The sequence below is a fragment of the Oncorhynchus nerka genome, linkage group LG10 (assembly GCF_034236695.1).
Source record: "Oncorhynchus nerka isolate Pitt River linkage group LG10, Oner_Uvic_2.0, whole genome shotgun sequence".
NCBI lineage: Eukaryota > Metazoa > Chordata > Actinopteri > Salmoniformes > Salmonidae > Oncorhynchus > Oncorhynchus nerka.
This window is the reverse complement of record NC_088405.1, coordinates 69,992,658-70,014,281: the sequence shown is the minus strand read 5'-3', so window position 1 is coordinate 70,014,281 and position 21,624 is coordinate 69,992,658. Positions and strand designations below refer to the sequence as shown.

The window sequence follows — 21,624 nt, the reverse complement described above, 5'->3', positions numbered from 1 at the left end:
TCTGTTCTGCCCTGCGTAGCATTACAGTGAGCCCGTATATACGAAAGTTGCATTTGCCATTTATTACTTAGCTAATAAAAAATACATAGTATAAAATCATAGTATAAAATCGGTGACTCACAGCTTCTACACCTGCATTGCTTGCTGTTTGGGGTTTTATTAGGCTGGGTTTCTGTACAGCACTTTGAGATATCAGCTGATGTACGAAGGGCTATATAAATACATTTGATTTGATTTATATTTAACCTGATACCAGATTCGAATTTACGCAACTCTAACAGTATGAAGATATTCAGTATGAAGATAGGCTAAAACCAAATACTTTTCCAATGGGAACAAATTAGTCATAGTGGGCAGAACAAGCAAGGAGGTGGGCAGAGCCAAGCAAGAGCTAGCGAAATCCCACTGGTGCGTTCTAGCATACATTTGCATATTTCATAGGGGAGCGTTTGCAAAGGGTCAAGTCTTCAAAACGTAGTCCACTCTGGAAACAACAAACTGTATTGGGAACAAATTAGTCATAGTGGGCAGAACAAGCAAGGAGGTGGGCAGAGCCAAGCAAGAGCTAGCGAAATCCCACTGGTGCGTTCTAGCATACATTTGCATATTTCATAGGGGAGCGTTTGCAAAGGGTCAAGTCTTCAAAACGTAGTCCACTCTGGAAACAACAAACTGTATTGGAATCAAATGTTTAATGATGAGAACATTTCCAGAATGTCGGCCCAAATCTATCGCTTTCCATCTTCTCCCACTTTAGGCCAGTGGGCGTCCTCTACCATATTTCAAATGATATTTGTCACGTGCCGAATACAACAGGTGACACTGGCCATATTCAGCTGGTGTCGAGTGTTCGTAAATTAATCAGTTATTCTGCGCTCTCGAATTAACAATGACCATCGCGAACGCACAAAGACTATAACTCTTAGCTAAGAATGACATATAGTTAATATACTGGCAAGTTCGATGTATTGGTACTAGCTAACATCACTCGGGAGCCCCAAGTTTTACTTTTTATTTAACTAGGCAAGACAGTTGAGAACAAATTCTTACTTACAATGACGGCCTACCAAAAGACAAATGCCTCCTGCTGGAATTTAAATCAATGTAATTAAAATATAGGACAATACAAACATCACGACAAGAGGGACCTAAAACGACAACATAACACGGTAGCAACACAAAACAGGGTACAAACATTGTTGGGCACAGACAACAGCACAATGGGCAAGAAGGTAGAGACAACAATAGTACTGCTTTAATGATATGCTGCGGTTCGTAAGGATAGCGTAGCTACACACGTCAGCCAACGTAATATATTTGAAAAGTCAATGCTTTATTACAATGCTCAACCTTTGTTAACATTTGTCAATATTGTCAGCAATGAAATTGTATCCGATATCGTCGGACTTCGGCTGCATATTTTCCACAATTTTCTTGAAATCTGAAACCGTTGTGAAGTCTCGCCCTTCTCTGAAGAATTAGCATTATGGCCCTAAAAGCACGTACATAGTGTGCACTGCTTGAATATTTCGTATGTTGGCGTATTTAGTACGATATCCATGATATAACCAATAAGCATACTACATACTCAAATACGTCGCAAATAGTATGGTTAGTGCAGTTAGTATAAGTATTCGAACACAGCTCGCGTTTAGCCTATCTTCATATTGTGCTGTTCTTGTTGTTTCGTTTTATCATTGTTAAAATCTTCATATACAGTAAATTATTAAAATGCATAATATACTAATATGAGCTGATAAGACAAAATGTATTTATCAAATGCGAAGGAAAAAAAGGCAAGCATATACTGACATAGTTTAACCCTTCTCTGGTTCCGTACTCTTTACGACAATTGGGTCAATCATACGGCTTTCGTTCTGTTTATGATGCAGCATGAACGCTCCACTTGAATAAGACATGTGCTTTTGAATCGTTCTTTATTTCCCAGTGATGTGAATAGATTTTGATTTACTGTATATCAATTTAGATTCTGAATGTCGATTACTTCTTTCACAATGCACGAGAGACTTCTTCCAGCCTCTCCAAACTGGTACTCTTCGCGATGCAGTGACACGAATGACAAGGGTATATTGGGGTTTGGAGCTAAAAACACCATATATTTGGTTGACGTTACAGCATCATCCTCTACAGTTGTTGGTAAGTACCCTATTATTCTTATGTTAGCCATTGTGTGTTCTAGAAGTCAGTCAGTGGACATGTATCAAATAAACATGGCTAATTCTAATTTGTCTTGCTTTCAGGTGAACTGGTTGGCCACAGAGAGAGAGTGTCTGGCTTCTCATTCTGCCAGCATGCTGGACAAAGCCATAATTGTGCCAGTACTTCAGATGATGGGACTGTTAAATTCTGGGACACAAATGAGAAGGTCCTGGTAAAGGAGCATAAAACTCACCAGGTAAGTTCCACTCTGAGACCTTTTTGAATAGTGTTGATTCCATCTTGTCTCTCTCTCCCAGGTTTAAGATTACAATACTTTGAAAAACTTTTTCTATGAGAAAATGTATCTAAATCTATTATGTGTACAGAACACCATCACAGCCCTCCACTGGTCCCCTGGGGAAAAGAACCTTGTGGTGTCAGGGGATGAGAAGGGCATTGTGGTCTGCTACCAGTACAACACTGGTGAATCTCAAAGCTTCTTCCCCGAACCAAGGAATATCTTCTGCCTGTCCTGCTCCCCTCACAACTGGCACTATGTTGCTGTGGGGTATGATATTTAACTTCTAGTGGTGCATGCATGCACAATAATTGCTTATGCTGAGAAGTGTACATTTTAGGGCTGTCCACGACTAAAAAAAATCTTGGTCGGCGAAAGTCGTCTGCTCAAAACGTGTATTTTTCCATGTAAATATACACCCTATGTGTTTTAATAAAATAAACAATATATGCAATGAGCTGTCTGATGCTTTAAGCTCACTGTTTGATGAAATAAGACACAAATTACTCAAAGGGGAGCTAGAGATCAAGATGAACAGAAGAAGAAGAAAATTTAACATGTCCCGACCATCCTCCCACTCCTACTGGCTTTCCAAATTCTGTCTTTACTCTCCTGAAGTTGCTGGCAATAGGCTACACGAGGAGTCTGCAAACGTTCTCATGTGGAATGCCAATTTATCTTACAATTTCTATCGATCTGTGTGCCAGTTATGGTTTTCTTATGCATATTTTTGTGGAACAGTTTCATTGAATTTATAATAACGTCTTCGGTATTTCAACATCATTCTCATGTGGTTAATCAAAATTCGATGAATATTATACAAACCCAAAAAGTAACTCCTATTGCCATTGCCAACTATGTAAAAAATAGCCTATAAAGCTAACAAATAAAAACATTCCAGCCTGCAGGTAGAAAATATCTTGAGTTTAAATATAAATATCCTATAAGTCACATTGGCATGGCATGTCTGCAACGAACTTCAAATATTGTATCAACTATTAACTTGGTTCCGGCCTGAAGCTCCTTGCAATCAGAAATATGTTCAGATCCCCAAATGGGCACATTTATATTCCTACATTTGTGCACCGGCCAGGTAGCCTATAGGCCTACTTCAAAGCGTAATCAGGTGTGCGTCCTTACTCAACATTGACAGGAGCGCTCCAAACAAGACTGACTAAATTTACAAAACTCATGAATGGAATTTATTTTACCTTTATTTTACTAGGCAAGTCAGTTAAGAACAAATTCTTATTTTCAATGACGGCCTAGGAACAGTGGGTTAACTGCCTGTTCAGGGGCAGAACGACAGATTTGTACCTTGTCAGCTCGGGGATTCGAACTTGCAACCTTTTGGTTACTAGTCCAATGCTCTAACCACTAGGCTACCCTAGAAAACGTGTTTCTTGTGTAGCATATGTTGTGCGCTCTGCAAACAATGTGTCCACTCTTGACAATGAGAACAATAAAATACTGGAGTAATAATATATTTAATGCATTAACAGACATTACAGTAACCAAACAAACATTGTAGATTAGGAATTAACGGTAAATATACTACTGGCAATATATGTAATGGGGAATTGATGTACACTAACAATCAAACGCAAACAGTTCACACAATGAAGTTATGAAACAATGAATGTGCACAATGGCTTGGAAAGTGCATTCTGGAGAGAGATGTGCCTTGTGCAGCCACATTCCCCTTCTTGGACTGTCCCATCCCACAGCCTCCGCAATGGATTAGATCACTGAGATGGGCGTCAATAAGATGGGTATCTCGTGTGCCATTAAAAACTAATATATATTGATATTTTCTACTGCTCGACAACAACAACAAAAATCTAGGTTGAAGTAATAAAAATAAAAATTTAATAACAAAAAAATTCTAGATTGACCAACAGCCTATAGACCCGTTAAATAATTGGGGTCAGCCCTAGTACATTTCACAGCATCCATCGATATGCATCACGAACAGCAAATACCAGTGACAAATTACTTCCCAGGAAAACATTACATGTGGTTATGTATCTTAATCTCTCTTAGGTACAAAGATGGCATGATTGTGCTGATTGACATCAGTAAGAAAGGTGAGGTGGTGCATCGTCTCCGTGGCCATGATGACGAGATCCACGCCCTGGCCTGGGCTCCACTACCCAATGAGGAGGTGCTTTACAGCAGAGGAGACGACAACACAGGTGGTGTGTTATGAAAGATGCTGTGCCGAGCCATCCTAAATGTATTCAGTCAGTGACAAGTGGCATGATGAGAGAACTATCTATTTTTAGTCATCAATGTTTTTAAGATACGTTTTACCCCCTTGTCCACCAATGTAAAGCCTAAGGCCAGAAACCTTAGTGTCTTTCCCCCCCCCCCTGACCTAAACCTCGAGCTGCATTTGAAAAAGGTTGTCCAGTCCTGCTCATCTAAGAAATATAGTTAAAGTCAAGTATTCTATTTCAGTCACTGATCTGGAGAAAGTTATACATGCTTTTATTTCCTCACACCTATATTACTGTAACTCAGTCAGAAATCACTCTGTCTATAGTAAGTTCAAAATGCAGCTTGGCTTTTAAGAAGCACTAGGAAGTGTAGCCATTACCATATCACACCTATTTTAGCTTCTCTTAGCTGGCTACCTACCTGTCACTTCGAAAATAATAGAAAATTGTACTACACGTTTAAGGCGTGGTTTAGCCTCATCCTATATCGGATCTTTTTTCTCCCTACGAATCAGGAAGCAGCCAGAGATCCTCTGGCAAGGCACTGTTGACAAGGCACTCATACATTAAAAGACACTGAAATCCTGATCATCTCTGGCAGACTATTCCAAAGTCTAGGTTGAAAACAGAGAGAGCTTTTGCCCTTTAGGGCCCCTAGACTTTGGAACGGTCTTGCCAGAGGAGATCAGGATTTCAGTGTCTTTTAATGTATGAGTTTAATTAGCTTTTCTTTTTCATTGTCCTTTCTCTTGTCTTTTTGTTTCTTTGTTATTACTGTTTTATTATTATTTTATGTGAATCACTTTAATTTGTTACGTATAATTAAAATTATATTTTCAGAAACGACCAATGGGATGACCGAGGGCAAAGAAAAGGGGTGTTATCTTGCATCTGGGAGCAAGGACCAGACCATAAGAATCTGGAGCACGCTGAAGGGCAAAGGTGAGACGATATCCTAACTGAGTTAACAACCTGCATCCTCCATAGCTTTAGCTGCGTATCATACTACTATTGAGAGTTTGTGCAGTATGCTCTTTAAGAGGGTCCCATCTCTTGGAGTTAAAGATGATTATGTCTCTCTCTGTCAGGTGTGATGACCATGAAGCTACCGTTCCTGAAGAGAAGAGGGACAGGGGTGGATCCTGCGGTCAAGGAGAGACTCTGGCTCACTGTGCACTGGCCCAAGGGGAAGCCAACGCAAGTCGTATCAAGCTGCTTTGGGTATGAACTATAAAAAACTTAATTGAGGATGGTACAGTTAATTGTGATAAATGTGTTTTAGTCGGCAACTCGCTAATACTTAATTATTTTGATCATTCGTTTTGTCCAGACTGTACTAACATCCCCCTGTATGTGAAGGGGTGAGCTGATCTTGTGGGACCTCACCAAGGGAGGCAAGCAGAAGTGGAGCCTGTTAGGAGCATCCTCAGAGGGCCAGAACCACAGCAGGATCGTGTTCAACATGAGCTCAGTATGTGTTCAGGACAACAGAGAGCTCCTGCTCAGCACCTCAATGGACAGAGAGGTGAGATGAGAGTTAAACCCTCTCGATGTAGCTTTAGCAAGCAATTTACTGACGGTCTATTGACAACAGTGACACTTTGAGTATGGTGTGAAATTGGTTCCTATAAGTGGTCAATCAAACATGCGGTTTATGAGCAGTACTTAGCCTGCATATGTGCCGAGAGTGATTACAGAATTTCTCACAAATTTGCTTCTTATCATTATTCCAGATAAAATGCTGGGATCTGTCGTCGTTGGACTGCTGCTGGACCCTTCCCACCCTGGGGGGGTTTGTGTACACCCTGGCCTTCTCTCCTGTGGGTACGGGCTGCTTGGCCCTGGGGGTGGGAGACGGCATGATCCGCGTGTGGAGCACCCTCTCAATCCAGAACAAGTACGACACCAAGACCTTCTGGCAGGGCATCAAGTCCAAAGTCACAGCGGTAAGAGACTCTTAGGGCATATTGATATCAGTTATTGACTAATGGTTTATGGTAAAACTGAATATGGCTAGCGTGTGTGTGTTTGACAATTCTTTGTTCATTACAGTTGTCCTGGCATCCAACAAAAGAAGGATCCTTAGCTTTTGGAACCGATGACGGCAAAGTTGGCATTTACGATGCTTTCTCTAACAAGTAAAACTCTTCATCTACAACTTTCTCATAACTCTAGTATCTGAGATACTGTATGTTGGCGGTTTAATCAAATCCATACTGTTAGTGATTATCAACACTTCTCACCAAGATAATGACATTTCATGTCTGTTATGACGTTAATGAAAGGTCTTTATTGTGTTGTTTCCAGGCCGCCTCAGGTATCCAGCACTTATCACAAAAAGACTGTGTACACATTAGCCTGGGGACCCCCAGTCCCTCCTCTGTCATTTGGTAAGCTCTTAATAAGTGTAAGTGTGTGTGTACTGTATGCTGAGCACCCTCTGACCCAGCAACTTCTCTGAGTGGACGTTGCGCCATGAGTCAGCAGAAAGCATGCATCTCTTGACACTTTTTTAATATACTCCATAATTCAATGAGTTGCAAAAACAATTATCTCTCTCCCTGAGCCATTCATTGGGAAATGAAGATGGTGGAAAGTACATTTTACCAGCTGCCGGCAGATGCCATTTTGATTACCGTATCAGTCATTCAGTCTTTTGAAGCAGTAAACATAATTGCTCCTGTGAGAAAGATCTGCTGATGGTTTCTAAACCAACAAAGACCTGTTAATTTGTTTAGACACTTTCTGCTGGAAAGGCTCCATAATGTCATGTGGACATTGAGATTGAGATGTGACGTCTTGAGGGTTATCAATAACTGATTAGTGTTGTCAGACTCTGCAACCATCAGATAATATACCATAATATACGCTGGATGAGTATGATTGTGTGTGAATAAGCAAGGGTGCTGGAACAGTGTATAACAGTCAGCGTGTCATCCAGGTGGAACAGGAGACCGTCTGTCCTACAGCCTGTATAGCTGTGCTGGAGAGGGCCTCATCCTACAGCATGACCCCTGGAAACTGGCGGGAGAGGCCACAGACATTGACAGGGTCATCAAGGACACCAACAGCATCAAGGTGAGATGGAAAGGCTATCTACATTTATGCATTTCCTTTTCAGCAAAATCCTCTACTTAATTCCTTAAGTATTTGACCCAATCACTGCATGTGGCGATGTGCAATTGAATATAATGTTGGTAATTTGAATAGGTTTTGAAGGTCATGTTCTATTTTCTGCAGCACAAGCTGTCACCCCACACAGATCTCAGCTGGAAACCAGATGGTAAAGTTGTGGCCATCGGCAATGAGGACGGGTGAGTCCTCTCTTTCCCTTAAACTGTGTATATAGGCCTGGAGAATTGCCTGGAACCAACTGTCGTCTAGAATGATTGAGTGCCTATCTAAAATAAGACTACAGCTGTAATGATGCATTTACTGTAATGTGGTAGATTTTATTTATGTATCCATTTACAGTAGGTCACAAAGTGCTTGAAATGATATGGGGCTAACTATATTTCCTGGCTTTGTCTCTTTCAGGTCTGTAGAGGTATACCAGGCTCCGACTCTCAAGCTGCTGTGTACCATCCAGCAGCACCATAAGATCATCAACGTGCTGCGCTGGCACCATGACCACAGTTCCCTGCCCGAGCTGCAGTACCTCCTGGCCTCTGGGTCCAGCAACGCCTTGGTCTATGTCCACGACCTCCGCACTGTCATAGGTGAAGAGAGTTCCCCAGGGTTGTTTTCTAAGAGCTGAATCTTTTTGAGATCTGAGTGTTTAAGTTAAATATTCTATTGATATGTTGTCTGATCTGTGTGAAAGACAAGTGTGCATATCTCAAGGTATGATGCAGTGAGGGTAATATGGGATGTAGAGACAGCAGTAGGCCAGCGGAGGTCTCCATTGTGAACGGTAGCTATGATAACTAATGGCCTTGGAAGATGTTTTTGCTATGCAGGAGTTAGCCATTTCTGGTTAATTTCGCAGTATTTTGAAGTAGTCACTGTTTTTCTTTGTCTTTGTTCAGAGACTCCTCCAGAGATTCCCGTTGTGATGACCGAGGCGTATCGGAGCCTGGCGGGTCACACAGCCAAGATCACTGGCCTGGCCTGGAGCCCCCACCACGACGGGAGACTGGTCACCGTCTGTTACGACGGTACAGCACAGGTCCGTCCCAATGTGTTATTTACCTAACGACAGCTACACGGACCCAGCCGTTACAACTTTTACTAGTGCCTACTGTTTTCTTCCATGTGGTTCTATATAGTGATGGGGGAAAATTGATATAGTTGCATGTCGCAATATTATTTTGATCGATTTTATTATATCGATACATGGACTCCAAGTATCGTTTCTTTTTTGTTGTTGCTAGGTAGCGTTTGCTAGTGCTAGTTGGCTGTACCTGTGCCGTTTATAGCAAATTAAATCTATATGGTCCCCAGGTGTGGGATGTGCAGAAGGAGGAGGGACTGTGCAACTACAGGGGTCACAGGGGCCGGCTGCTGTGTGTCCAGTGGTCTCCTGTGGACCCGGACCTGGTCTGGACGGGAGCAGATGACTTCACTGTGCAGGAGTGGGCTGTGTCCAAGCAGGAATTCACCAAGCCCCCCAAAAGTAACAATTTTTTTTTTTCTAGTTTAATTCACAACGTTGCTTTTTAGAATGTTGCTGGTTGTGTAAATGGTCAACATTTGATCATTTTCATATATTTGATTGTAAAGATCCATAACATTTAGAGTGCAATGAATTGTATATTGTTCTAATGATAATACAAAGGTAAAAATGTATTTCTCTTCTTAGCGAAAAAGACACTTGACCAAGTTAAGGCCAAGTTAAAGGCCAAGAAGAAGAAAAAGGCAACTGGGAAAGGAGGAGCAAAGGCGGAGGAGAGCTTGTCTCTAATTGGAGAGGGGAATAAAGGAGGGGCGTCCCCGGCACCAGGAGAAAGACCATCTGACAACGAGGAGGAGGAGGAGGGGAGCGAGACCACTAGCATCTCCTCAGTGACAGGTAGCACTGCAGTCATATCCAATCTACTATTACATTCAGTCTGTCTCAAACCAGTCATCTCCTTCAATTGCATCTGCCATATGCAATCCTTAAATAATGACAATGTCATACAGCTCACACATACTACTCTTTTTATTTTAGTCTCTTCATCCAGTAATCAGATGGACAGACCTGTGATGGAGAAAGTGCAAAATGGAGGGAAATCCTTACTCACTGTAAAGAAAGAATTTAAAAAACTGGAGAAAACAGGTACTGTATGGAATCCTGTCAAATTACACTAAGAAAATTGTTCATAGGGCACAGAGTTTTTCCTAACCACGTGAACTAACCAAGAAAAACATGGGGCCCTTTATTAAAAGACAAGTGTAAGTATCCGTCTCCATCCACTCCAACCCCTCTTGCGGTCTGTCTTTCCTCCAGAGGTGACTCTGAAGAAGAGGAAACCTCGCTCCATGCTGCCCCTCAGTACCTCCATGGACCATCGCCCCAGAGAAGACCTCCAGCAGGACTGTCTCAACCTGGCAACAGTCAGGCACTCTGAGGGTGAGACTCAATCCATCCTTATCTGGATTATACTACAAGATTAGACATGTAGCCCAGTAGCTACACCTTTTGAGGACCTATATCAGGGATCATCAGCTAGATTCAACTGTGGGACGATTTATTTGGGGGTCGGGGGGCCAGAACATAATTACAAATAGGTGGTAGACTGCAAATTGACTGCAAGAATCCCAAACAGTTATTTTTGACTAAATTATTTTTGACTAAAAGGTCATCATTTCAAACCTCACTTACATTTGTATACGATCACGTGTCTCTCTATTATGCGCAGGAATATATATATATATATATATATATATATATAGGAACAGATTTCTTAAATTAAAATCACTTAGCGCTGATTTCCTGATGTTTTTAGTCTGTTTTTTTGTTCAGAGCTTAGGGGGCCAAATAAACCTCAGTTGGGGAACCCTGACCAAAACAATGAACAAGTACTCAACTATTGTTTCCTGACTACATTTTCATGTGTAGGCACCGGCATAAAAAAAAGCACCAGGATTTGTCTTTATTTAAGTCTGCATCATAAGATTCATGAGACATGATCCAGAAAGATAAGTGGTCATTTTTTTTCTGTCCTCCATAGAGCAGCGTTTGACTCTGACCCTGTCTTTGTCCATCCCTGTCTGTCCTCAGCCTCTCCAGCCCACTGTGTCCCAGGCCTGGGAGATCACATCCAACTGGGTCTGTTCGCAGACAGAGATGCCCTCTATAGGATGTTCCAAGAGGAGGGTGAGTACACTATCTTATGTTGTATTATATGATTGTTATTACACGTTCATAACGATTACATACTTTTTTAACAATTTAATAGCACTTATTATAACACTTTCATAATACATATACATGTGTTATAATGCTTTCTCTATGTGTATGTGTGTATATACAGTACCAGTCAAAAGTTTGGACACCTACTCATTCCAGGGTTTTTCTGTATTTTTACTATATTCTACATTGTACAATAAGAATGAAGATATCAAAACTATGAAATAACATGAAGTAACCGACTTTTTCTTTTTTACTAATCAAAATTTATTTTAGAATCTTCGAATTAGACACCCTTTGCATTGATGACAGCTTTGCACACTCTTGGCATTATCTCAACCAGCTTCACCTTGAATGCTTTTCCAACAGTCTTGAAGGAGTTCCCACATGCTGAGCACTTGTTGGCTGCTTTTCCTTCGCTCTGCGTTCCAACTCATCCCAAACCATCTCAATTGGGTTGAGGTGGGTGACTGGAGGCCAGGTCATCTGATGCAGCACTCCATAACTCTCCTTATTGGTCAAATAGCCCTTACACAGCCTGGGGGAGTGTTGGATCTTTGTCCTGTTGAAAAACAAGTGATAGTTCCACTAATCGCAAACCAGATGCGATGGCATATCGCTGCAGAATGCTGTGGTAGCCATGCTGGTTGTGTGTCTTGAATTCGAAATAAATAAATCCCAAAAGCAAAGCACACCATCACACCTCCACTTCCATGCTTCACGTTTGGAACCACACATGTGGATATCATTCGTTCACCTACTCTGCGTCTCACAAAGACTCATCAGACCAAAGGACAGATTTCCACCGGTCTAATTTCCATTTCTCGTGTTTCTTGGCCCAAGCAAATCTCTTCTTCTTATTGGTGTCCTTTAGTCGTGGTTTCTTTGCAGTGATCGATCGTGAAGGCCTGATTCACGCAGTTTCCTCTGAACAGTTGATGTGAAGGTAACTTGAACTCTGTGAAGAATTTATTTGGGCTGCAATTTCTTAGGCTGGTAATGTCTGCAGCAGTGGTAACTCTGGGTCTTTTATTCCTGTGGCAGTCCTCATGAGAGCCAGTTTTATCATAGCGCCTGATGGTTTTTGCGACTGCACTTGAAACTTACAAAACTCTTGAAGTGTTCCGCAGTGACTGACCTTCATGTCTTGAAGTAATGATGGACTGTCATTTCTCTTTGCTTATTTGAGCTGTTATTGCCATACTGTGGACTTGGTCTTTTACTAAATAGGGCTATGTTCTGTATACCATCCCTACCTTGTCACAACAAAACTGATTGGCTCAAACGCATTAAGAAGGACATACATTTCACAAATTAACTTTTAACAAGGCACACCTGTTAATTGAAATGCATTCCAGGTGGCTACCTCATGAATTTGGTTAAGAGAATGCCAAGAGTGTCCAAAGCTGTCAAGGCAAAGGGTGGCTTCTTTGAAGAATCCTTTTAAATCTAAATATGTTTAGATTTTAAACACTTTTTGGGGGGGGGTTACTACCTGATTCCATATGTGTTATTTCATAGTTTCGATGTGTTCACTATTATTCTACAATGTAGAACATAGTAAAAATAAAGAAAAACCCTTGAATGAGTAGGTGTCCAAACTTATGACTGGTACTGTGTGTGTGTGTGTGTATATATGTATATTACACACACACTACATGACCATAAAGTATGTGGACAACTGGTGTGGATGAACTGGCCAATTCCCCTCATTTGAAAGGATGTCTACAACCCTTACTGTATATACAGTGCATTCGGAAAATATTCAGACCCCTTCCCTTCAACATTTTGTTACGTTACACCTGTCTGTATAACGTCCCACAGTTGACGGTACATGTCAGAGTAAAAACCAAGCCATCAGGTCGAAGGAATTGTCGGTAGAGCTCCAAGATAGGATTGTGTCGAGGCACAGACCTGGGGTAGGGTACCAAATAATATCTGCAGCGTTGAAGGTCCCCAAGGACACAGTGCCCTCCATCATTCTTAAATGGAAGAAGTTTGGAAACACCATGACTCTTCCTAGAGCTGACTGTCTGGCCAAACTGAGCAATCAGGGGAGAAGGGCCTTGGTCAGGGAGGTGACCAAGAACCCGATCGTCACTCTGATAGAGGTCCAGAGTTCCTCTGTGGAGAAAGGGGAACATTCCAGAAGGACAACCATCTCTGCAGCACTTCACCAATCAGTCCTTTATGGTAGAGTAGCCAGACAGAAGGCACATGACAGCCTGCTTGGAGTTTGCCAAAAGGCACCTGAAGAAACTCAGACCATGAGTAACAAGATTATCTGGTCTGTTGAAACCAACATTGAACTCTTTGACCTGAATGCCAAGCGTCATATCTGGAGGAAACCTGGCACCATCCCTACGATGAAGCATGGTGATGGAAGCATCATGCTATGTGGATGTGTTTCAGCCTCAGGGACAAGGATACTAGTCAGGACCGAGGCAAAGATGAACAGAGTAAAGTACAGAGAGATCCTTGATGAAGCACTCAGGACGTCAGACTGGGGTGAAGATTCATCTTCCAACAGGACAACGACCCTAAGCACACTGAGGCTAGGAAACATTGTCATCACCGATAAATCCACTATAGTTGAACATTTCAATAAGCATTTTTCTATGGCTGGCCATACTTTCCACCTGGCTACCCCTACCCCAGTCAACTGCCCTGCAACCCCCCACAGCAACTCGCCCAAGCCTCCCCATTTCTCCTTCACCCAAGTCCAGATAGCTGATGTTCTGAAAGAGCTGCAAAATCTGGACCCCTACAAATCAGCAGGGCTAGACAATCTGGACCCCCTCTTTCTAAAATGATCTGACAAATTTGTTGCAACCCCTATTTACTAGCCTGTTCAAACTCTCTTTCGTATTGTCTGAGATTCCCAAAGATTGGAAAGCTGCCACAGTCATCCCCCTCTTCAAAGGGGGTAACACTCTAGACCCAAACTGCTACAGATCTATATCCATCCTACCCTGTCTTTCTAAGGTTTACGAAAGTTAACAAACAGATCACCGACCATTTCGAATCCCACCGTACCATCTCCTCTATGCAATCTGTTTTCAGAGCTGGTCATGGGTGCACCTCAGCCACGCTCAAGGTCCTAAACGATATCATAACCGCCATCGATAAGAGACATTACTGTGCAGCCGTATTCATCGACCTGGCCAAGGCTTTCGACTCTGTCAATCACCACATTCTTATCGGCAGACTCAACAGCCTTGGTTTCTCAAATTACTGCCTTGCCTGGTTCACTAACTACATCTCAGAGTTCAGTGTGTCAAATCGGAGGGCCTGTTGTCTGGACTTCTGGCAGTCTCTATGGGGGAGGGTTCAATTCTCGTGCCGACTCTCTTCTCTGTATACATCAATGATGTCGCTCTTGCTGCTGGTGATTCTCTGATCCACCTCTACGCAGACGACAACATTCTGTATACTTCTGGCCCTTCTTTGTACACCGTGTTAACTAACCTCCAGACGAGCTTCAATGCCGTACAACTCTCCTTCCGTGGCCTCCAACTGCTCTTAAACGCAAGTAAAACTAAGTGCATGCTCTTCGACTGTTCACTGCCTGCACCTGCCCGCCCCTCCGTCCAGCATCACTACTCTGGACGGTTCTGACAACTACAAATACCTAGGTGTCTGGCTAGACTGTTAACTCTCATTCCAGACTCACATTAAGCATCCCCAATCCAAAGTTAAATCTAGAATCAGCTTCCTATTTCGCAACAAAGCCTCCTTCACTCATGCTGCCAAACATACCCTCATAAAACGGACCACCCTACCGATACTCGACTTTGGCAATGTAATTTACAAAATAGCCTCCAACAGTCTACTCAACAAATTGGATGCAGTCTATCACAGTGCCATCCGTTTAGTCACCAAAGTCACATATACTACCCACCACTGCAACCTGTACACTCGTTGGCTGGCACTCGCTTCAATCTCGTCGCCAAACCCATTTGCTCCATGTCATCTACAAGTCTTTGCTAGGTAATGCTCCGCCCTATCTCAGCTCACTGGTCACCATAGCAGCACCCACTCTTAGCACGCGCTCCAGCAGGTATATCTCACTCGTCACCCCCAAAGCCAATTCCTCATTTGGCTGCCTTTCCTTCCAGTTCTCTGCTGCCAATGACTGGAACGAACTGCAAAAATCACTGAAGCTGGAGACTGTAACGGCGTTCTTCGTTTGTGGAATGAAGAGAGTCGGACCGAAATGCAGCGTGTAGGTTACTCATGTTACTTTAATGAAGAAAAACGTGATACATGAAATAACTAGACAACACAAAACAACAAACGGAACGTGACACTATTACAGCCTATCTGGTGAATACACAAAGACAGGGACAATCACCCACGAAATACAACGTGAACACAGGCTACCTAAATACGGTTCCCAATCCGAGACAACGAGAAGCACCTGACTCTAATTGAGAACCGCCTCAGGCAGCCAAGCCTAACTAGACACACCCATACACAATCCCAATGCTAATAAAACCCCAATACGAACCCAACACAATATAAACCCATGTCACACCCTGGCCTACCCAAACATATAACAAAAACACAAAATACAATGACCAAGGCGTGACAGAGACTCATATCTCCCTCACTAGCTTTAAGCACCAGTTGTCAGAGCAGCTCACAGGTCACTGCACCTATACATAGCCCATCTGTAAATATCCCATCCAACTACCTCACCTCAATACTGTTATTTATACATCTTGCTCATTTGCACCCCAGTATCTCTACTTGCACATTCATCTTCTGCACATCTATCCCTCCAGTGTTTAATTTGTATATTGTAATTACTTCGCCACCATGGCCTATTTATTGCCTTAACTCCCTTATCTTACCTCATTTGCACACACTGTAGATATACTTTTTCTACTGTATAATTGACTGTATGTTTGTTTATTCCATGTGTAACTCTGTGTTGTTGTATGTGTCGAACTGCTTTGCTTTATTTTGGCCAGGTCGCAGTTGTAAATGAGAACTTGTTCTCAACTAGCCTACCTGGTTAAATAAATAAATAAACACAGCCAAGACAATGCATGAGTTGCTTCGGGACAAGTCTCTAAATGTCCTTCAGTGGCCCAGCCAGAGCCAAGACTTGAACCCAAGTGAGCATCTCTGGAGAGACCTGAAAATAGCTGTGCAGCGACGCTACCCAGGATCTGCAGAGAAAAATGGGATCCCCAAATACAGGTGTACAAAGCTTGTAGCGTCATACCCAAGAACACTGAAGGCTGTGATCGCTGCCAAAGGTGCTTCAACAAAGTACTGAGTAAAGGGTCGGAATATTTATGTAAATAAGTTATTTCTGTGGGGGTTTTTTTGTAATAAATGTTACATTTCTAAACCTGTTTCCGCTTTGTCATTATGGGGTGTGTTGTGTGTAGATGTAAATTTCTTTAATCCATTTTAGAATACGGCTGTAACGTAACAAAATGTTGATAAAGTGAAAGGGACTGAATACTTTCCGACTGCACTGTGTGTGTGTGTGCGCGGATAAAAGGTGACTGACAAATCACTTCCATTCTTCTTATGTTGTGGTGTGCCTTTGAATCCTGTAGAGGAGGGCCATGTGGAGGCAGGTCACTATGAGTCTGCGGTGTACCTGAGACTATGGAAAGGTGACATCGCTGGAGCTCTGCAGGTGGCCACTGAGAAAGGAGAGCTGAGTGATCACCTGCTCTCAGTTGCACCTATGGGTAAAGGGCACTAATTTTAATTGTAAAATGGTTTTATTTCTTTAATATTTATTCCATTTTAGAATGCATATTTCGAATATTAAGTTGATTCAACAACCAACTAGTCAATTTAGTTTTTGATTAGTATAATTTTTTTGTTCTCTTGCTCTTTGACATGGTGAAGTGCTGTATGTATGGATGCATGCAGGTGTGTAATAACACTTGTGAAACCCTCTCAGCTGGTTACCAGGTGTGGCTGAAGACCGTGGAGGTCTATGTGAAGCAGCTGTGTCTTCAGGAGCAGTTCCTCAAGGCTGCCTCCCATCTTCTCTCCATCAACAAGGTCTACGAGGCCATCGACCTCCTCAAGTCCCACCAGCTCTACAGGTCATTCAGCAGACACACACGTTTGTCTGTTTATTTTACACATAAATTATGAAATAAAGAATAACAAAGTTAGTGTTGTAGGAGGATCCATTAGAGTAACTTCTAAGTGGTAGGATTTTAGATTGTGCTACCTGTGACTGACCTATCAATGGGAGTGATCATTGTAATCTCTAAGCTGTGAGTGAAATGTTTGTGCTTTCTCAGGGAGGCCATAGCCCTGGCCAAGGCTAGGCTGCAGCCAGATGACCCTGTGCTCAAGAAGCTCTACACCACCTGGGCAGCCGTGCTGGAGAAAGACGGCCACTTGTCTACTGCTGCTAAATGGTAATTAAGACTAACCTTTACCTATTTTCATTAATAAAACTGCGTCTTGGTGTAAAAGTGCACTGTGCAATGCAGGTGGAGTAAAATCTGGTTCCTCGAAATAGCCGACTTGATGCTAAAGGAACTCGCTGTGTATTTATCACTCAGTTATCTCGCCGTGGACTCCAGCTTCGACGCAGCCAAAGTCATCGCCAAGAAAAACGACCCTGTCTCACTGAAGACGGCCGCCAGTCTGGCGAGGATCGCTGGCGAAAGCGACCTGTCCTATTCACTCTCCCTGAGATGTGCCAAAGACCTGGCGTCCTCTCAGGATTGGCTGGGAGCACAGCAACTCCTCAGCACACATGAGAGCCTATTGGTAAGTTGCCCTGAACTGGCCGATGCTTATAGATGAAGATGCTCTATATAGTCCCATTGATTAGCTATAGATGATGGTCAGATAAGAGTTGCATGTTGATTTTCATGCTTTATCTATACTGTCCCCCTCTGCTATAGGCCCACCGGTTACATTACTGCACTATTGAGCTGCTCACTGTGAGTCTAACAGGGACCGACATAGTGACTTGGACCTGTTCCTCCATCCATCCCTGGTCTGCTCCCTGTAAGAATCAAGATGGCTTCCTGGCTACCCTGAAGGATGTGTGGGAGAGAGAGTTTGCTGTCTCCCCCAGCAACCCAGAGATACTCAAAGCTCTTCACCAACAACTGAAGGCTATAGAGAATCCTCAGACAACACCTAACGTTCCTATGAAACAGGTAGGTCATCAGTGGACAGAGGCTGGGCTGTGGTGAAATTATTCTGCTGATGGGATGGAGAGATATTGACTGATCTTAATCTGAAAATGTAAGTTTGTAGACATTTAGGAGAAGATCTACTCTGTAGACAGTGGTGCCTCTGCCTGTGTTTTCATCTGAACCCACTGTAAATGCTCTTGTCCCCCTCCAGCTTCTGATCCAGCTGTCCCTTGACCTGACCCTGGGTGCAGTGAGCTGGTTGCTAGGTGACTGGGGGGCGGCCCTAGAGAAGCTGTTGCAGGGCGTGGCCAGAGGGAATGAGGCGGGTCACTTCTTGCTGATGTCAGAGACCTGTAGGCTGCTGTTTCCTCAAGGTGACTCAACATCTTAGTTTACCCATCTTTATTATCCATGGCAAGGATTACACACTGACGCATAAGAATATAAATGTATACAATGGATTATTTTTTGCACATATACTGTATTTGTACAGTACCTTCAATTTAGAAATGCTACCATAGAGCAATGTCCAATACATATAATGTTAAAGAGTTTTTTTTTTTTTTTCATACAACAGCCATTCTCTTCAGTTTTATACAAAATCCATAAACCAATCTTATACAGTTGGTGGCACAGAATGGTTAGTAAGTTAAACATTGTTTTACTGTAATATAATGCATTGATAACATGTTTAATATGGATTTTAATGGTGGAAGAGGCATGGCAGCTTCAGAGATCTCCTTAGATGCACTCCAGCCTGTGCTGTGTCCATGGACATCCCAGTCAATGGACATCCTAGTATAGGAGCGGCCCCAGGGAAGTGTCCACCTCCTCCAATACCGTAGTGTTCAGAGTTGCAGCCAGTTGGTTTAATCCCAGAGCAGATGGCCATGGCTGCTCGTTCATTATTGATCGCTCTGAATGTGATGACGCCAGGCTTAAACTAATTTCTTGGCTTGGGTCCATAAAAGTCTCTGGTGTGTCTGTGGTTGTAAATAAGAATGACTGGTCCTCTGTTGCAAGACCCTACATTGTATATCACCGGGTAACACTTGAAGAGTTGGTTTCCCTTTTGAAGGGTGAGGAAGTGTCTGTGTGGTAGAGCAGGATGGAGGCCAGGTTCCAGTGTTCCATAGGAGTTGTTGGGGACCTGCTTCACTGACATGTCCTCAGCCATGGTGTCATAATACCCAGGGCTCTTGGAAGTTGTTGGCGCTTGCGCCCTCTGGTGATCCAAAAGTGTCCCAGTTCCCCTCTCCGTCTGGGCGTTTTTTTTTTTTTTTACTTAACTAAGAAAGTCCGTTAACATTCTTATTTACAATGACGGCCAAACCCTAGAGTTGCTGCCCTGCTGGCTGGACCAGCGGTTGCCTACCTCGCACTTCCCGTAAATGTTGTTCTCATGCATGCTTGCCACAAGTGTCCAGCTGCCAGTGGTGGTCATATTACTGAAGGTCTGGTATATGATCCCACTTGCTGTGTTCAGGTAATACAGCCCATCTTCATGTTGGTCATATTGGTCCCTTATTTCTTTGCAGCTTCTGGCAGTGGCTTCTGTTTCAAAGCCAGTTCTGGCCACTGCATGCCTGTCCTCCTGTACTGCTTGTGCAAGTTGAGGCAGTGAAGTGAAATGAGTTGTAAGTCAGTTTACGTGTTATATATTGAAAACATCAGTAGAGGGGGATCATCAACAGGAGAACAGAGAAATGTCTGGGTCTCTGACTATAGGAGGTTCTGTTTGTGTTCAAGTCTTGGCAATACTTTTATTTATACCCATGTCTTAACCATATGCTCTTATTTCCCATGTCTGAGGGAGAACTGAAAAGAAAGTTAAGGATTTACTGTAATGGCATTTACTGGAAAGTACTAGCCCATCTCAGCACAATTGTGTTGATAACAAGAATGGTAAAACAGCTAAACAATGATAAGCCTAGTTGTTTATCAATAACATTCACAACAGGCCTCACGTTTGATAAAATGTACTGTTATACTTTTAATCTGTGAATTAGTCCATTCCAGGAAAAAAGGCCCAACCCTTTAACTGCAGTTGCACTTTTTTTTATTTTTATTTTTTAAAATGTGCACAGCCTGGTGACAACAGGGCAATCTGTGCCTATACAGTACTCAATATCACTGGAAGTGTGGACACTAACGCTGTAGGGTCCTCGTCTTTCAAATGTATGAAATAAATGCATCCTTTAAACCAATGTGAAATTCTCATTAATTCTACTCTTTCTCTGCCAGGTATCGACTCCATCTCAGAACACAAAAAGATGGTGGACCCCTCGGATGAGAAGGCCTTGGCTGCAGCTCGGAGCCTGGAGGCGTTTGTGTGTTACCAGGACCTCTACCACATGTGGTGGAGCCTCAGCACTAACACAGCAGGAGCTCAGAGAGACATGACTAATGGACTGCACTCAGCCAGCGAGAACCACATCAATGGATTAGATGGCCACGTTACTGACACTCCAAATGGAGATGGGATGGGATGGTGTGTGAGCGTTCAGAATGGAGACGTGAAGATGGGAGTGTGTGTGAACGCTTGCCAGGTGCTGCTGTCTGAGCCCCACGCAACCTGCCAGGCCACACAGAGGGCTATAGCAAAGATCCAGCAGAGACTGGCCTCCATGGTGCACCAGCACAGCCAAACCCAGGAGACTAAAGCCAGCCATGGGGAGGGACAGACTGAAAAGCCCACCTCGGCCCAGGGCTCCACTCCAACAGACAGCCAAGAGTCCACTGATGCAGGACAAGGGTACAGCATATTTTTTCTCATTGTGTCTTTGGACATTAGAGTTAGCTGTTTAGACTATCAAGACAACTGCAATAATTTGTTAGTTATGATTGTTTGTCATCTTTGTTTTTCAGAGCTGACACTGAATCTCTACCCTGCTTGATTGCCATGGTTTCTGAGCACCACAAAGAGTTGGCTGACATCCCAGAACATGTCAAAGTAAGACACCCTCATACTTTTTTACTGAACTTTTTCCTGATGCTATTGTCTAAAATATTTTATTTTATTTCAGAAATATCCATACCCAGATGTTCTGGAGTGCTGCTTAGTTCTGCTCTATTTGAGTAAGAGTTCCGATCTTGTTCCTGATCACCTAAAGAATGAAGCAGTGGCCTTGATCCGCAAGTATGGAACTTCCTCTCTCCGCAAAGCATCCCAGCGATTCCTGTCTTAATGGTTATTGTTCTTCAGTCTGAACAAAGTCCATGTAAAATGCACATCAATAAACATTTTCACTAAGCTAAGTCTGATTTACTATACATGGGTATATGAATACCAGCCTTCAAATAAATGTGTATTGATTCAGAAGTAGGATTTTACTTCAATGTCTTTGCACTGCAGGGGGCCTAGGCCCACTCAATTGTGTACATTACCGTGGTTAGAGTATCCCCCGATCATAGGACCTGATGTCTAGTAAGGCTCTAAATAAAAATTCCAGGTAGCACAGCAAAATATTTAGG

General features: G+C 42.8%; 1 protein-coding gene and 1 pseudogene across 2 annotated transcripts; one reads left to right on the top strand and one right to left on the bottom strand.

Moving 5' to 3' along the window:
• The first annotated feature begins 867 nt into the window (after positions 1–867).
• Positions 868–21,403, top strand: LOC115135933 (gem (nuclear organelle) associated protein 5). Of its 2 annotated transcripts, none has more exons than XM_029671163.2 (28): positions 868–2,157; positions 2,262–2,416; positions 2,547–2,728; positions 4,502–4,653; positions 5,518–5,619; positions 5,766–5,898; positions 6,037–6,202; positions 6,411–6,623; positions 6,730–6,815; positions 6,985–7,067; positions 7,619–7,755; positions 7,918–7,991; positions 8,215–8,396; positions 8,706–8,845; positions 9,121–9,292; positions 9,479–9,688; positions 9,830–9,937; positions 10,109–10,231; positions 10,883–10,978; positions 16,588–16,725; positions 16,944–17,091; positions 17,296–17,415; positions 17,563–17,773; positions 17,911–18,171; positions 18,362–18,524; positions 20,395–20,905; positions 21,019–21,103; positions 21,177–21,403. In XM_029671163.2, exons 1-28 carry the CDS (start codon positions 1,995–1,997, stop codon positions 21,336–21,338), a joined length of 4,476 nt encoding a protein of 1,491 aa, XP_029527023.2. In that variant the 5' UTR covers positions 868–1,994; the 3' UTR covers positions 21,339–21,403. The 2 variants fall into 2 exon arrangements, with proteins under 2 accessions (XP_029527023.2, XP_029527022.2); XM_029671162.2 differs by having other exon boundaries at positions 4,502–4,656.
• Positions 18,714–19,558, bottom strand: LOC135573574 (intelectin-like; annotated as a pseudogene).
• Positions 21,404–21,624: the final 221 nt, after the last annotated feature.

What these genes read in the sequence shown, in the direction of transcription:
- LOC115135933 (XM_029671162.2), top strand. Translation starts at nt 1,995, where the DNA reads ATGTCGATTACTTCTTTCACAATGCACGAGAGACTTCTTCCAGCCTCT. An exon ending in ATCATCCTCTACAGTTGTTG is followed by an intron (nt 2,158 to 2,261) that starts GTAAGTACCCTA and finishes TCTTGCTTTCAG; the next exon opens with GTGAACTGGTTGGCCACAGA. An exon ending in TTGTCTACTGCTGCTAAATG is followed by an intron (nt 17,416 to 17,562) that starts GTAATTAAGACT and finishes TTTATCACTCAG; the next exon opens with TTATCTCGCCGTGGACTCCA.